Genomic DNA, 16,741 nt, shown 5'->3' with positions numbered 1-16,741 from the left:
CCGTGTCCCTGGTGGGCGTGGGTCATGCCCCCATCACGTGTGTGTGTCTGTGTGACGTGTCCCGGCACACATGTGTGTGCAGGTGGGGGTCGTGTCCCCATTACATGTGTGTGCGGGGGGGCGGGGCAAGTCCCCATCACACATGTGTGCAGGTGTGATGTGTCCTGGCACACACGCGTGTGCACGTTTGACATGTGTCTCCATCACACACGTGTGTAGATGTGAGCTGTGTCCCCATCACATACGTGTGCAGGTGTGACATGTGTCCCCATCACACACATGTGCAGGTGTGACATGTGTCCCGGCACACACGTGTGTAGGTGTGGGCTGTGTCCCCATCACATACGTGTGCACATGTGACGTGTCCTGGCACACACGTGTGTAGGTGTGGGCCATGTCCCCATCACATACGTGTGCACATGTGGCATGTGTCCCGGCACACATGTGTGTAGGTGTGGGCCATGTCCCCATCACATACGTGTGCACATGTGACATGTGTCCCGGCACACACGTGTGTAGGTGTGAGCTGTGTCCCCATCACATACGTGTGCAGGTGTGACATGTGTCCCCATCACACACATGTGCAGGTGTGACATGTGTCCCGGCACACACGTGTGTAGGTGTGGGCCGTGTCCCCATCACATACGTGTGCACATGTGACATGTGTCCCGGCACATGCATGTGTAGGTGTGGGCTGTGTCCCCATCACATACGTGTGCAGGTGTGACATGTGTCCCGGCACACACGTGTGTAGGTGTGGGCCATGTCCCCATCACATACGTGTGCACATGTGACATGTGTCCCGGCACACACGTGGCACGCGGGTGACCCAGCCGCAGGCGCAGGGATGAAGGTGCCAGAAATAACCGCGGGGGGGGGAGGGGGGGGGGATTACAGCACCCGCGTGCCAGGGTGGGGGGGGGGGGTGGGGGGGGAGGGGCACACAGTGGGGGTGGGGCCACACCGTGGGGGGTGTATGTGACACTGGGGGGGGGTGTCACTGGGGGGTGTCACAGGGTGGGGGTGACACAGGGTGTGGCTGTCACCCCACTTTCCCCCCCCACACACTTTCCCACCCCTCCCCCACCCCACACGTGTCTGCGCTGCCCGGAGGGGGGGGAGGGGGGGGATTATCCCGGTTTTACCCCCCGGGGGATTAATGGGGCCGCAGGGGATGATGGGAGCGGGGTGGGGGGTATCTGGGCCAGCCCCTCCCCCCACCCACGAATCCAGGTCCATGGGACACCCCACCCCCCGCCCCTGGAGACAAACACCCCCAGGGACCCCCCACCCATGGACCCAGGGACCCCACCCGGGACCCAGGGACCCCCCACCCAGGACCCCCCACCCATGGACCCAGGGACCCCCCACCCAGGACTCCCCACCCAGGGACCCCCCCCCCTCAGGTCCATCCCCCCCTCCCGCTCTCACCCCTCTTCCCTCACAGGTGGTGGCCCTCCACCCTGCGGACCCCCTGGTCCCTGTCCCACCATGGTGGCATCGCTGGACCCCCCTGGACCCCCCCACCGCCTCCCGCCACGGCCCCCCAGGGCCTGAGGACCCCCTGCCTCGTCCCCAACAGCCACGTCCTGCCCTGGACCATGTGGCCTCGTGGTGGCTTCTCCCACGGTGGCAGCACCCGTGGGGACGTGACCTGTGGTGGCACCTCCCATGGTGACTTTTTCTGTGGTGGCTTCTGCCACGGAGGTATCTCATACTGTGACATCTTCCATGGTGACATCTCCCACGGTGGTGGCATCTCCCACAACGACATCTCCTATGGTGGTGGCATCTCCCAGAAGCGTGACATCTCCCATGGTGGTGGCATCTCCCATGATGGCATCTTCTATAGTGGTGGCATCTCCCATGACAGTGTCTCCCACAGTGGTGGCATCTCCCATGACAGTGTCTCCTATAGTGGTGGCATCTCCCAGAAAAATGGCATCTCCCACGGTGGTGGCTTCTTCCAAAACAACGTCTCCCACAGTGGTGGCATCTCCCACGGTGGTGACATCTCCCACAACATCGTCTCCCATAGTGGTGGCATCTCCCATGACAGTGTCTCCCATGGTGGTGGCATCTCCCAGAATGGCATCTCCCACGATGGTGGCATCTCCCACAACAATGTCTCCCACAGTGGTGGCATCTCTCATGATGGAGTCTCCTATAGTGGTGGCATCTGCTATGGTGGTGGCATCTCCCATGACAGTGTCTCCCATGGTGGTGGCATCTCCCAGAAGAGTGACATCTCCAACAGTGGTGGCATCTCCCACGATGGAGTCTCCTATAGTGGTGGCATCTCCTATGGTGGTGGCATCTCCCAGAAGAGTGACATCTCCCACAGTGGTGGCATCTCCCACGATGGAGTCTCCTATAGTGGTGGCATCTCCCATGGTGGTGGCATCTCCCAGAAGAGTGACATCTCCCACAGTGGTGGCATCTCCCATGACGGAGTCTCCTATAGTGGTAGCATCTCCTATGGTGGTGGCATCTCCCAGAAGAGTGATATCTCCCACAGTGGTGGCATTTCCCACAACGACGTCTCCCACAGTGGTGGCATCTCCCACGGCAGTGGCATCTCCCACAATGACGTCTCCCATTGTTGCGGCATCTCCCACCGTGGTGGCACCTCCCGTGACAGCACCTTCCCTGGTGGTGGCACCTCCCTTAGCACCATCTCCCAGGCTGGTGGCATCTCCCACACCGGCGGCACATCCCACGGTGGTGGCACCTCCCACAGCCACGGTGTCACCCAAACCATCGTCACCTCCCACCGTGGTGGCCCCCCCCAGACGGTCGTCCCCTCCTGCCACGGTGCCATCTCCACCAGCTTCCTCCTCCGCCTCTCCCACCACCCCCGGTGGCCCCCCCACCTCCTCCTGCTCCTGCTCCTCCTCCTCCTCCTGCGCCCGTCCCCAGCGCACGGGGCCACCTTCAAGGTGGGGGTGATGGGTCCCTGGACCTGCGACCCCGTCCTGGCCCGGGCGCTGCCGGAGGTGGCCTCCCGCTTGGCCGTGGCCCGTCTCAACCGCGACCCGGCGCTCAACCAAGGCTACTGGTGGGACGCGGTGGTGCTGGGCGAGGCGTGCCGGACCCCCCAGGCGGTGGCGGGGCTGCTCAGCGCCGAGCGCTACGCCACGGGGCTGGTGGGACCCCTCAGCCCGGCCACCTGCGGTGCCGCCGGGCTCCTGGCGGCCGCCTGGAACAAGCCCCTGGTCTCCTGGGCCTGCCTGGGCGAGGCGGAGGGCGCGGACACCTTGGTGACCCCCCTGCCCGAGCCCGCGGGGGTCCTCCACGCCGTCCTCCGCTTCTTCCGCTGGGCCCACGTGGCCGTGGTGTCGGCACCCGGGGACCTGTGGCGGGAGGTGGGGCAGGGGCTGGCCCAGGAGCTGCGGGCGCGGGGGCTGCCCGTCACGGTCGTCACCACCACCGGCGCCCGCGGAGAGGAGGCCCGCGAGGCTCTGAGGAGGGTGAAGAGGGCCGACGGCGTCAGAGGTGAGGGGGTGGGGGAAGGGGAGGAAGGATGGGTGGGCGGAGGCGGTGGGCATGGGTGGGGGGAGGAAGGATGGATGAGGAAGGATGGATGGATGGAGATGGAGATGGTGGGCGTGGATGGATGGAGGATGGATGGATGGATGGAGGAAGGATGGATGGATGGAGATGGTGGGCATGGGTGGATGGAGGAAGGATGGATGGAGATGGAGATGGTGGGCGTGGGTGGATGGAGATGGAGAAGGTGGGCATGGGTGGATGGAGGATGGATAGATGGAGATGGGGGCATGGGTGGATGGATGGATGGATGGATGGATGGAGGAAGGATGGATGGATGGAGATGGTGGGCATGGGTGGATGGAGATGGAGATGGTGGGTGTGGGTGGATGGAGACGGAGATGGTGGGCGTGGGTGGATGGATGGAGATGGAGATGGTGGGCGTGGGTGGATGGAGATGGAGATGGTGGGTGTGGGTGGATGGAGACGGAGATGGTGGGCGTGGGTGGATGGATGGAGATGGAGATGGTGGGCGTGGGTGGATGGAGATGGAGAAGGTGGGTGTGGGTGGATGGAGATGGAGATGGTGGGCGTGGATGGATGGATGGAGATGGAGATGGTGGGTGTGGGTGGATGGATGGAGATGGAGATGGTGGGCGTGGGTGGATGGATGGAGATGGAGATGGTGGGTGTGGATGGATGGAGGATGGATGGATGAGGTAGCATGGATGGATGGATGGAGATGGTGGGCGTGGGTGGATGGAGGAAGGATGGATGGAGGAAGGATGGATGGATGGAGATGGTGGGCATGGGTGGATGGAGGATGGATGGATGGATGGATGGAGATGGTGGGCATGGGTGGATGGAGGATGGATGGATGGAGGAAGGATGGATGGAGATGGTGGACATGCATGGATGGAGGAAGGGTGGATGGAAGTGGATGGAGGTAGGAGAGGAAGGATGGAAGGAGATGGTGGACATGGAAGGAGATGGTGAATGTGGGTGGAGAAAGGGTGGATGAAGGACGGATGGAGGTGGATGAAGGTGGGTGGGCAAAGGACAGAGCAGGTGGCCCAGGATGAAGACAGCCCCCACACCAGCTGCCGGTTGCCTGGAGACCCCCAGCGTGACGCCCCCTCCCCTCCCCCACAGTGGTGGTGATGTGCATGCACTCGGTGCTGCTGGGCGGCGAGGAGCAGCGGGTCCTCCTGGAGGAGGTGGAGGAGATGGGCATGGCCGACGGCACCTACGTCTTCATCCCCTACGACGCCCTGACCTTCCCCCTGCCCTACCGGCGCCTGCCCTACCCCGTCCTGGCCAACAACACCAAGCTGCGCCTGGCCTATGACGCCGTCCTCACCGTCACCATCGACTCGCCCCACCTCACCTTCCACGAGGCCCTGCAGCAGGCCAAGGAGGCCTACGAGATCCCCGCGCACATCGACCCCACCGAGGTGGGCTGGGGGCACGTCCGTGGGGTGGGGGGCACGTCCGTGGGGTGAGGGACACGTCTATGGGGTGAGGGACACGTCTATGGGGTGAAGGAGACATCCATGGGGTGAGGGACACGTCCATGGGGTGAGGGACACGTCTGTGGGGTGAGGGACACATCCATGGGATGAGGGACATGTCCATGGGGTGAAGGAGACATCCATGGGGTGAGGGACACTTCTATGGGGTGAAGGAGACATCCATGGGGTGAGGGACACTTCTATGGGGTGAAGGAGACATCCATGGGGTGAGGGACACGTCCGTGGGGTGAAGGAGACATCCATGGGGTGAGGGACACGTCCGTGGGGTGAAGGAGACAGCCATGGGGTGAGGGACACGTCCACGGGGTGAAGGAGACGTCCATGGGGTGAAGGACACGTCCACGGGGTGAAGGAGACGTCCATGGGGTGAGGGACACGTCCGTGGGGTGAAGGAGACAGCCATGGGGTGAGGGACACGTCCACGGGGTGAAGGAGACGTCCATGGGGTGAGGGACACGTCCACGGGGTGAAGGACACGTCCATGGGGTGAGGGACACGTCCACGGGGTGAAGGACACGTCCATGGGGTGAGGGACACGTCCACGGGGTGAAGGAGACAGCCATGGGGTGAGGGACACGTCCACGGGGTGAAGGACACGTCCATGGGGTGAGGGACACGTCCACGGGGTGAAGGAGACATCAATGGGGTGAGGGACACGTCCATGGGGTTGGGTTGGGAGCCAGCAGGTCTTATGGGTCAGACGTGTGGTGGGGCCACTGGTGGAGAATGTGGCCAGTGTGGCTTGTGGGGAGGTGGCTGTGGCTTGTAGGCATCAGAGGGAGGTGGCCATGGCCATGGGCGTGGGGTGGGGGTGACGGTGGCCAACAGCTCTGGGTTGAGTTGCCCACAGCCAACGAGCTTGGGTGGGGATGGCCGTGGCCGGTGTCCTCTGGCTGTCCCCACGACCCATGGACCTGCTGGTGGCACCTCAGCACCCCCTGACACCCCCTCCCCCCACAGGTCCACCCCCTCTTTGCCACCATCTACAACTCCATCTACTTCTTGGCCAAGGCGGTGGAGGCCACGCGGCAAACGGGCCGTTGGGTGATGGGCACCAGCGTGGCCGAGAACGCCCGCGGGTTCCAGCTGGAGGGCTTCTGCCAACCCTTCTCCGTCACCGAGGACGGGGACGTCACCGTCCCCTACGTGGTGTTGGACACGGACAACAAAGGGGACAAGTTGTGGCCCGTCTACGGGCTGGAGCCGGGCACGCGGGGTTTGAGCCACCGTGGCCACAGTGTCCACTGGCCCCACAGCTCCAGCCCCGCCACCGACGACGGCTGTTGGTTTGACTCAAGCTCCATCTGCAACGGGGGTGAGTGGCCACCAGCATGGACCTTCTCCCACCTCTCTCCATCTGTCCGTGGATGACCAGTTGGACCCACAGGTGGCCAACTTGACCAGTTGGACCCACAGGTGGCCAACTGGTTGGCCAAGGGGGGTGTCTGGCCAACCCTCCGGCCATCCCTCCACTCGCTCCCACCTCCACTGCTCCGTTGGGTTGTCCACCCACCCCTCCCTCCATCCCTCCTTCCATCCATCTGTCTGTCCACCCGTCCATCCATCCATAGGTGGCCGTGGCTGACCAGAGGTGGCCACAGGTGACAATCGTGGTGGACATCCATGGCCATAAGCAGTCATAATAAGTGGCCGTGGCTGACCAGAGGTGGCCACAGGTGACAATCGTGGTGGACATCCATGGCCATAAGCAGTCATAATAAGTGGCCGTGGCTGACCAGAGGTGGCCACAGGTGACAATCGTGGTGGACATCCATGGCCATAAGCAGTCATAATAAGTGGCCGTGGCTGACCAGAGGTGGCCACAGGTGACAATCGTGGTGGACATCCATGGCCATAAGCAGTCATAGGTGGTCGTGGCTGACCAGAGGTGGCCACAGGTGACAATCATGGTGGACATCCATGGCCATAAGCAGTCATAGGTGGCCGTGCCTGACCAGGGGTGACCACAGGTGACAATCATGGTGGACATCCATGGCCATAAGCAGTCATAATAGGTGGCCGTGGCTGACCAGAGGTGGCCACAGGTGACAATCATGGTGGACATCCATGGCCATAAGCAGACATAATAGGTGGCCGTGGCTGACCAGAGGTGGCCACAGGTGACAATCATGGTGGACATCCATGGCCATAAGCAGTCATAGGTGGCCGTGGCTGACCAGAGGTGGCCACAGGTGACAATCATGGTGGACATCCATGGCCATAAGCAGTCATAGGTGGCCGTGGCTGACCAGAGGTGGCCACAGGTGACAATCATGGTGGACATCCATAGCCATAAGCAGTCATAGGTGGCCGTGGCTGACCAGAGGTGGCCACAGGTGACAATCATGGTGGACATCCATGGCCATAAGCAGTCATAATAGGTGGCCATGGGTGGCCACGGGTGACCATGGTGGGCATCCATGAACCGTAAGCAGTCATAGGTGGCCATGGATTCCTGGGTGACCACGACCCACCACGGGAGGCCAGGGTGGCTCCGCTAGGCCGTGCCCCGCCCTCATTCCGCTCCTCTCTCCGGCACAGGGATGGACGCCACCTTCGTCCTCCTCATGTTTGTCCTCATCTCTGCCCTCATCGCGGCGGGGGCTGCCCTCGCCTGCTTCATCAGGTGGGTGCCACCACCTCATGGGGTGAAGGAGACATCCATGGGGTGAGGGACACCTCATGGGGGGCGCTGGGGGGCCCAGGGGGGGACCTCGGGGAGGTTCAGGGTCCCTGGGGGGCCACCTCAGCAGCTTCCGCGTCCCCTCCCCGCAGGCGCCGCATCCAGCAGGCCCAGCTGATGAAGGGCCCCAATAAGATCATCCTCACCATGGAGGACTTGACCTTCATCAACACCCAGAGCAGCAAGCAGGTGAGGGGTGGGGGGGCTCTGTTGGGATGTCTTCTGTGGTGGCCATGGTGGCCCAGGGACCTGACAGCCCCAGAAGTGACCAGGAAGGAGACCCTGTGTCCTGGGGTCTGTGCCATGGTCAGTCTTGGCCTTGAGAGGAGGTCCATGGGCTGGTGGGACCCCATGGGTGACATATTCTGTGTGGCTGGTGAGTCCCCATGGCCTGGTGTCCTCCCCTATAGCTGAGGAGACCTATGGCCTCCTCATATGGACACTTGGAGTGACATGTCTCCAGTGTCCCTGTGTCCCAAGGTGATCCTGTGACCTTGGGAGGTGACCTACAGGCCCACGGGTCCCCATGGGTGGTGGTGTCCCATTGGGTGACCCCATGGGTGATCCATTCCAGCGGGTGACCCAGCGGGTGGTGGTGTCTTAGCAGGTGACCCTGTGGGTGATCCATCCCAGCGGGTGACCCCATGGGTGGTGGTGTCCCAGCGGGTGACCCCGTGGGTGATCCATCCCAGCAGGTGACCCCATGGGTGGTGGTGTCCCAGCGGGTGACCCCGTGGGTGATCCATCCCAGCGGGTGACCCCATGGGTGGTGGTGTCCCAACGGGTGACCCCGTGGGTGATCCATCCCAACGGATGATGGGTTCCCATGGGTGAAGTCCCCCCCAGAGCCAGGCTCTGCCCCTGGGGAGAAGATCCATGGGGTGGTGGGTCCCCATGGGTGACGTAACCCCTTGGGTGCCGTGTCCCCACGGGTGACACCCTGACCTGTCACCACAGGTGGGTGGCAGCAACACCAGCCTGGCCGGCTGTAGCGGGGGGGACGCCAAGAGTGTCAAGAGCGTGGTGGCAGCCCCCGACAACACCAACGTGGCCATCGCCGAGGTAAGGCGCCCCCTCCCCCCATTCCCCCTACCCGTGCCCCTCCCCCACCCCGTCACCCTCCCCGTCACCCCGCCACCCCCACCCCCCCCCTCCCCCCACCCGCCACCTCCGGGGGCGACAAGGCAGGGCCACCACCATAGGGACAACACACACCACCACCCCCCGCCCCGTGTCCTCCACCACGGGTGGAGTGGGGGTGGGGAACCGCCCCTCCCCCCCCAGCACCCCGGCTGTGATTGACAGCTGCCCCCGCCCTTTCCCGCAGGGAGCCGGTACCCAGAAGGCCACCAGCCACCTCCCCCTCCTCCTCCTTTTGTTTAACCAGCAGGGCCTTGTCGCCTCCGTGCAGGTAAGTTGGAAGCGAAAATCCCACCGTTTCACCCCAAAACTGGCCCCTCCCCCCACCCCACCCCATCCCATCCCCTCCCCCCCCCCCCCCCGCCCCAACCGGGGCAAAAAAAGGGGTGGGGGGAGGGTGCTTCTGGGTGAACGGATGAAGGTTCTCCAGTGTTTTCTAGTAGGGTTGCGTGTTTGGGTGGGGGCGTGGGGGGAGGGGGAGGAGCGGCCCTGGTGTCCCCCGGGGTGGTGGGGTGGGGCTGGTCGTGGGGGTGCTCGGAGCTCACCCACTCTGCCCCTCCCCGCCCCCAGGGCGACTGGGTCTGGCTGAAGAAGTTCCCTGGAGACCAGCACAGCGAGGTGAAACCGGCCACCAAGCTGGCCTTCTGCAAGGTGAGGGGTCATGGTGGGACACCGCTGGGCCATGGTAGGACACTGTTGGGCCATGGTGGGACACCGTTGGGTCATGGGGACACTGTTGGGTCATGGTAGGACACTGTTGGGCCATGGTGGGACACCGTTGGGTCATGGGGACACTGTTGGGTCATGGTGGGACACTGTTGGGTCATGGTGGGACACCGTTGGGTCATGGGGAAACCGTTGGGCCATGGTGGGACACTGTTGGGCCATGGTGGGACACCGTTGGGTCATGGGGAAACCGTTGGGCCATGGTGGGACACCGTTGGGTCATGGGGACACCACTGGACCATGGTGGGACACCGTTGGGCCATGGTGGGACACTGTTGGGCCATGGTGGGACACTGTTGGGTCATGGTGGGACACTGTTGGGCCATGGTGGGACACCGTTGGGTCATGGGGAAACCGTTGGGCCATGGTGGGACACCGTTGGGTCATGGGGACACCACTGGACTATGGTGGGACACCGTTGGGCCATGGTGGGACACTGTTGGGCCATGGTGGGACACTGTTGGGTCATGGTGGGACACTGTTGGGCCATGGTGGGACACCGTTGGGTCATGGGGAAACCGTTGGGCCATGGTGGGACACTGTTGGGTCATGGTGGGACACCACTGGACCATGGGGACACCGTTGGGCCATGGTAGGACACTTGGGTCATGGTGGGACACTGTTGGGCCATGGTGGGACACCGTTGGGTCATGGTGGGACACCGCTGGGCCATGGCAGGACACCGTTGGGTCATGGGGGACACCACTGTTGCTTGGGGGACAATGTTGGGTCATGGGGGGACATTGCTGGGCCATGGGGGACAGTGCAGGACCATAGAAGGCCACAGGGGTAAACACCAGGCCATGGTGGGACAAGGCCAGGCCACGAGGGGACACCACCAGGCCCCAGGGACAATGCTGGGCCCTGTCCAACGTGTCCTTTGGCCTGGGACAGCTGCGTGACCTGCGCCACGAGAACGTCAACCTCTTCTTGGGCTTCTTCCACGACTGCGGCATCTTCGCCATTGTCTCGGAGCACTGCTCCCGCGGTAGCCTGGAGGACCTGCTGCGCAACGAGGACATGAAGCTCGACTGGATGTTCAAGTCCTCCCTCCTCATCGACCTCATCAAGGTGACAAGTGGAGGGCACGCGGGGGGGACGTGGCAGTAAGCGTAAAGGATGTGGGAACGGGAGGTGGCTGTGGTGGGGCCGGTGACCATGGCCATGGTGGCGCTGGTGGCTGTGGCAATGATGGCCATGGCAGTAGACACAGTGTTGGCCACGGTGGTGTTGACCATGGTGGTGTTGACCATGGCAGTAGCTACAGTGGTGGCCACAATGGTGTTGATGATGGCAGTAGCCATGGTGGTGGCCATGGCGGTGTTGACCATGGCAGTAGACAGGGTGTTGACCATGGTGGTGTTGACCGTGGCAGTAGCCACGGTGGTGGCCATGATGGTGTTGGCCACGGCAGTTTGACCATGGCAGTAGCCACGGCATTGACCATGGCTGTGTTGACCATGGCAGTAGCCACGGTGGTGGCCATGATGGTGTTGACCACGGCGGTGTTGACCATGGCAGTAGCCACGGTGGTGGCCACCATGGTGTTGACCATGGCGGTGTTGCCCATGGCAGTAGCTACAGTGGTGGCCACGATGGTGTTGACTATGGCAGTAGCCACGGCGGTGGCCATGGCGGTGTTGACCATGGCAGTAGCCACGGTGGTGGCCATGATAGTGTTGGCCATGGCAGTTTGACCATGGCAGTAGCCACGGTGGTGGCCACCATGGTGTTGACCACAGCGGTGTTGACCATGGCAGTAGCCACGGTGGTGGCCACCATGGTGTTGACTATGGCAGTGTTGACCGTGGCAGTAGCTACAGTGGTGGCCACGATGGTGTTGACAATGGCAGTAGCCATGGTGGTGGCCACGGCGGTGTTGACCATGGCAGTAGACAGGGTGTTGACCATGGTAGTGTTGACCATGGCAGTAGCCACGGTGGTGGCCACGATGGTGTTAACCATGACGGTGTTGACCGTGGCAGTAGCCACACCGTTGCCCACGGCACGTTGACCACCGTGACAACCACCTTGGCATGACCCCAGCTGTCGCGGGGTGGTGACGGCGCGGGTGCCGCGGCGTGTCCCGCAGGGCATGCGGTACCTGCACCACCGCGACGTGGTCCACGGGCGCCTCAAGTCCCGTAACTGCGTGGTGGACGGGCGCTTCGTGCTCAAGGTCACCGACCACGGCTACAACGAGCTGCTGGAGGCCCAGCGCATCCCCTCCCCCACCCCCAAGCCACAGGGTGAGGGCGGGGCCTGGGGGGGGGGGGTTGGGCTGGGGGGCGGGGCTAGGCCATGGCGGGTGGGGTCAAGGGGAAGGGGTGGAGCCTATAGGGACTGTTGGGTGGGGGGGATCTAAGGGGGGGTCTCTGGGCTGGAGTTGGGGGCTTTAGCGTTGGGGTGGCACCTGGGGGTGGGGCTTGTGATGGGTGTGGCACATGGAGGCAGGGCCTCAGTGCCTGGGGGTGGAGCTTGCAGGTGGGGCGTGGCCACTCCCACCCATCCCCCGTTGAGGGTGGCGGTGTCTCCAGCAGTGGGCGTGGCCTCCTAGAGGAGGCGTGGCCTATAGCTGTGGGTGTGGCCTCCTATAGGGGGCGTGGTCTCCAAAAGGGGGCGCGGTTTTCTATAGGGGCTGTGACTACACCATCAGGTGCCCCCACCACCCAAGGGCAGGTGGCCAGGGTAGGTGGGTGTCCCGGTGGGTGTGGTTTGGAAGGGGGCGGGCGTGGCTTTGGAGTGGGCGTGTGCGACCGTGGCCACGCCCACCGCGCAGAGCGCCTGTGGACAGCTCCGGAGCTGCTGCGGGACGCGGCCCTGGAGCGTCGCGGCTCCTTCCGAGGGGACGTCTACGGCATCGGGATCATCATGCAGGAGGTCATCTGCCGCAGCGGCCCCTACTGCATGCTGGGACTGCCCCCTGAAGGTACCCCAGTGCCCCCAGTCACCACCCAGTGCCCCCAGTCACCACCCAGTAACGCCTCCGGGACCCCCACAACCCACCACTCCCACACGCCTGCGCTCCCCCAGGACCCCCCTAACCAGGTATCTCCAGGAACATCCCCCCCAGTACCTCCGGGACCACCCCCCAGTACCGCCAGGACCCCCCCAAGGTATCTCCAGGACCGCCCCCCCCCCCAGCTATCTCCAGGACCTCCAGGTATCTCCAGGAACATCCCCCCCAGTATCTCCAGGAACATCCCCCCCAGTATCTCCAGGAACATCTCCCCCAATATCTCCAGGACCCCCCCAGACACCCCTCACACCCCCCCAGCTGATGACCACCAGCACCTCTGGCCCTCCATGACACCTCGGTTGACCCCACCCCCACCTCCAGTCCCTCCCCGCCCACCCCCCACCCCCAGCCCCCCCTGGTGACGCGGTGTCCTGGTGTCCCCAGAGATCATCGAGAAGGTGAGGCGACCCCCCCCGCTGTGCCGCCCGGCGGTCTCGGCCGACCAGGCGCCGCTGGAGTGCATCCACCTGATGAAGGAGTGCTGGAACGAGCAGCCCGAGAGGCGGCCCACCATCGACCAGATCTTCGACCAGGTGGGACCGGGGGGACACACACACACCAGTGTGGGGTTGGGTGGCACCAGTGTGGGGTTGGGTGGCACCAGTGTGGGCTTTGAGGTGGTGGCACCAGTATGGGGTCTGAGGTGGTGGGACCAGTGTGGGGTTTGGTGGCACCAGTGTGGGGTTTGGTGGCATCAGTGTGGGGTTTGAGGTGGTGGCACCAGTGTGGGGTTTGGTGGCATCAGTGTGGGGTTTGAGGTGGTGGCACCAGTGTGGGGTTGGGTGGGACTAGTATGGGATGGTGGGACCAGTGTGGGGTTTGAGGTGGTGGGACCAGTGTGGGGTCGGGTGGGACCAGTATGGGATGGTGGGACCAGTGTGGGGTTTGGTGGCACCAGTGTGGGGTTTGAGATGGTGGGACCAGTGTGGGGTTTGGTGGGACCAGTGTGGAATGGTGGGACCAGTGTGGGGTTTGGTGGGACCAGTGTGGGGTTTGGTGGGCCCTGTGCTGTGGGGTGACCCTGCGCTGGGGACCTGTGGGGCTGGTGGCCACGCGGCCCCACCACGTGCTGCCCTTCCCCACCCCATGTGTGCCTGGGGGTGTCCCCCCGTGGTGTCTGTTGGGTGGGGGATGGGGGGGGGGGATTGACCTGCTCCAGGGCGGGGTGGGGTGGGGTCTCTGGGCCACGGGACCCACCTTGATGCTGGGGTGGGGGGTCCTGGCAGTTCAAGAGCATCAACAAGGGCCGGAAGACCAACATCATCGACTCGATGCTGCGCATGCTGGAGCAGTACTCCAGCAACCTGGAGGACCTCATCCGCGAGCGCACCGAGGAGCTGGAGATCGAGAAGCAGAAGACGGACAAGCTCCTCACCCAGATGTTGCCCCCGTGGGTCCCGGGGGGTGGGGGTGGGGTGGGGGGGTCGGCCACCGGCTGCGTCCATCTCCTCAGGGTTGCTGGGGAGGGAGGGGGGAGATGGTCGTGGTGGTGGTGGTGGGGGGGGGGGGGGCGTCTCATGGACCTTGTCTGAGTTCTGTGGGGCTGGAGGGGGGGTGAGATGTGGCTACTGGGGGCAGGTTGAGGTTGACCATGGTCCGTTGACCCAACCCATGAATGTGGGGCTGGAGGTGGCCACCAGGATCAGACTGGAGTTGCCCATGTCCCCATAGACCCCCCCCCACCTACGTGTCCTGTGACTGGGGACACCAAGGTCCCACAGTTGTCGTCTCCCACCCCACCCCCATGGTCCCGGTGGCCCCCAGAAGCCACGTGGGTCTCTATTGGCCTGAGGGCAAGATCTGGGGACCTTGAAGACCCCAAGTGCCTTGGGCAGGTGGGGGGGGACACAGGGGTGGTCCCCACTGAGCCCTGGTGTCCCCCCCCCCCGTGCCACTGCAGGTCTGTGGCCGAGGCTCTGAAGATGGGGACCCCTGTGGAGCCCGAGTACTTCGAGGAGGTGACGCTCTACTTCAGCGACATCGTGGGCTTCACCACCATCTCAGCCATGAGCGAGCCCATCGAGGTGGTCGACCTCCTCAACGACCTTTACACCCTCTTCGATGCCATTATCGGCTCCCACGATGTCTACAAGGTGACAGGGCCACCCCTCGGTCCCGGCTCCACACGCGGCCACCAAACAGACGCGTTCGGTGGTCCCCGTGGTCCTCAGGGCCATGGCCAAGGTGATGTGGCCACCCTGTGGCTGGGCTTTGGCCACTCCCCCTGCAGCCATGGGGACGTGGCCACCAGGAGAAGGTGGTGACGGGGACCCAAGGTCTTCGGTGACATCGGGAGGTGACTGTGGCACTGGTGGCCGCAGCCCCACCACAGTGGGACGCGGCTGCGCGTTGTCCACCTCAACAGACAGGGGACACGGCCACCACCCTTACGTGCCCCCGGGGTCCTCAAGTGACATCGCGAAGGTGACATGGCTCCCTGGTGGCCTCTGAGGAACATGGCCACGCACTGGCCACCACCACCTCCTCCCCAAGGACGCGGCCACCCCCAGCGCTCGGTGGTGGGGCGGGGGGTTGGGCTTGGTGGCCGTGGGGTGGGACCTCCCCCCCCCGGGGGTCCGCGGCACGTCCCGCGTCGCCGCCATGGTCCATCCCGTCCCGTCCCGTCCCGGCAGGTGGAGACCATCGGGGACGCCTACATGGTGGCCTCGGGGCTGCCCAAGCGCAACGGGAACCGCCACGCCGGCGAGATCGCCAACATGTCGCTGGACATCCTCAGCTCCGTCGGGACCTTCAAGATGCGCCACATGCCCGAGGTGCCCGTCCGCATCCGCATCGGCCTCCACTCGGGTACGGCCCCTCCCCCTCCCCCGGGCCGGGGTCCTGCCCGACACCTCCCAGCCCGGCCGTGGCCTTCGGGAGCCACACGGCCAACGGTCAACGGGGCTGTGACGTGTCGGCCGTGAACCTTGGGGGCAACACACACACACCACCACCACCCCCCCAGCCACGCCCTTTAGACAGGACACGCCCCTCGGCCACACCCGACGCCATCATCTCTTGGCCGACACTCGACGCGCCCGTGACCGTAGCTGTGGTCAACATGGCCATGAGCCGTTGGCCGTGACCCGTTGGCCGTGGCCCTTGTCACGCCCCCTGGCCACGCCCCTGAGACGCCACACCCCCTGACAGTGGCCACGCCCCTTGGCCACGCCCAAAGCCATCACTTCTTGGCCAACACTCAACACGGCCATGACCCCATTGGCTGTGGTCAACACGGTCAACACAGCCACGAGTCATCGGCCACCACCCTTGGCCGCACCCCCCTATTTGTGACCCCGCCCCGAGGCCCCACCCCCTCGTGGCCACGCCCCTTGACCTCCCCCCCCCCCGTTCACAGGGCCCTGCGTGGCCGGCGTCGTGGGGCTCACCATGCCGCGCTACTGCCTCTTCGGGGACACGGTCAACACGGCGTCACGCATGGAGTCCACCGGCCTCCGTGAGTGTCCCCCCAGCCCCCTCCCCCTCCGTGTGACCCCCCCCCCGTGTGTGTGACCCCCCGTGTGTGTGTGACCCCCCCCTCGTGTGTGTGACCCCCACCGTGTGTGTGACCCCTCCCGTGTGTGTGACCCCCCCCGTGTGTGTGACCCCCCCCCCGTGTGTGTGACCCCCCCCGTGTGTGTGACCCCCCCCCGTGTGTGTGTGACCCCCCCCCTCGTGTGTGTGACCCCCCCCCGTGTGTGTGTGACCCCCCCCCTCGTGTGTGTGACCCCCCCCCTCGTGTGTGTGACCCCCCCCATGGGTCTCACCACACATCCCACCACAGGTCCCCTTCCTCACGGGGCAGGGGAAGGACACAGGGTGGCCGGGGGTGACACGGGAGGAGGGGGAGGGGACGGGGGGGTGACAGCCGTGTCCCCGCAGCGTACCGGATCCACGTCAACGCCCGCACGGTGGCCATCCTGCAGGCGCTGAAGGAGGGCTTCAAGCTGGACATACGGGGCAAGACCGAACTCAAGGTGCCCCCCGGTGCCCCCGTTACCCCCCTGGCACCCACTTTCTGGCCCCTTGCCCCTCCCCCTCCCCGGTTGTTGCCCCCCCCGGGGGGGGTCTGATGGCGGCTCTGTGTGTCCCTCCCCCCACCCCCACCCCTCCAGGGCAAAGGCGTGGAGGACACGTACTGGCTGGTGGGAC

The 16,741-nt window shown here is 64.5% G+C and overlaps 1 protein-coding gene across 1 annotated transcript; it reads left to right on the top strand.

Moving 5' to 3' along the window:
- Nucleotides 1-1,443: 1,443 nt before the first annotated feature.
- On the top strand, nt 1,444-16,737 carry LOC308057893 (retinal guanylyl cyclase 1-like; the record flags this gene model as incomplete). Its single annotated transcript, XM_080411912.1, has 18 exons — nt 1,444-3,495; nt 4,642-4,943; nt 5,982-6,336; nt 7,563-7,647; nt 7,797-7,893; nt 8,662-8,766; nt 9,032-9,115; nt 9,415-9,495; nt 10,465-10,641; nt 11,663-11,819; nt 12,350-12,499; nt 12,974-13,122; nt 13,816-13,979; nt 14,490-14,682; nt 15,223-15,397; nt 15,948-16,046; nt 16,472-16,566; nt 16,705-16,737. Coding segments are annotated over exons 1-18 (4,395 nt in total), but the record flags the coding sequence as incomplete, so codon positions are not given.
- Between the last annotated feature and the right edge of the window lie 4 nt (nt 16,738-16,741).

This window comes from Falco punctatus, assembly GCF_963210335.1.
Source record: "Falco punctatus genome assembly, contig: scaffold_303, whole genome shotgun sequence".
Classification (NCBI taxonomy): Eukaryota; Metazoa; Chordata; class Aves; order Falconiformes; family Falconidae; genus Falco; species Falco punctatus.
The sequence above is the reverse complement of the archived record's forward strand: the minus strand, read 5'-3'. Positions and strand labels throughout refer to the sequence as shown.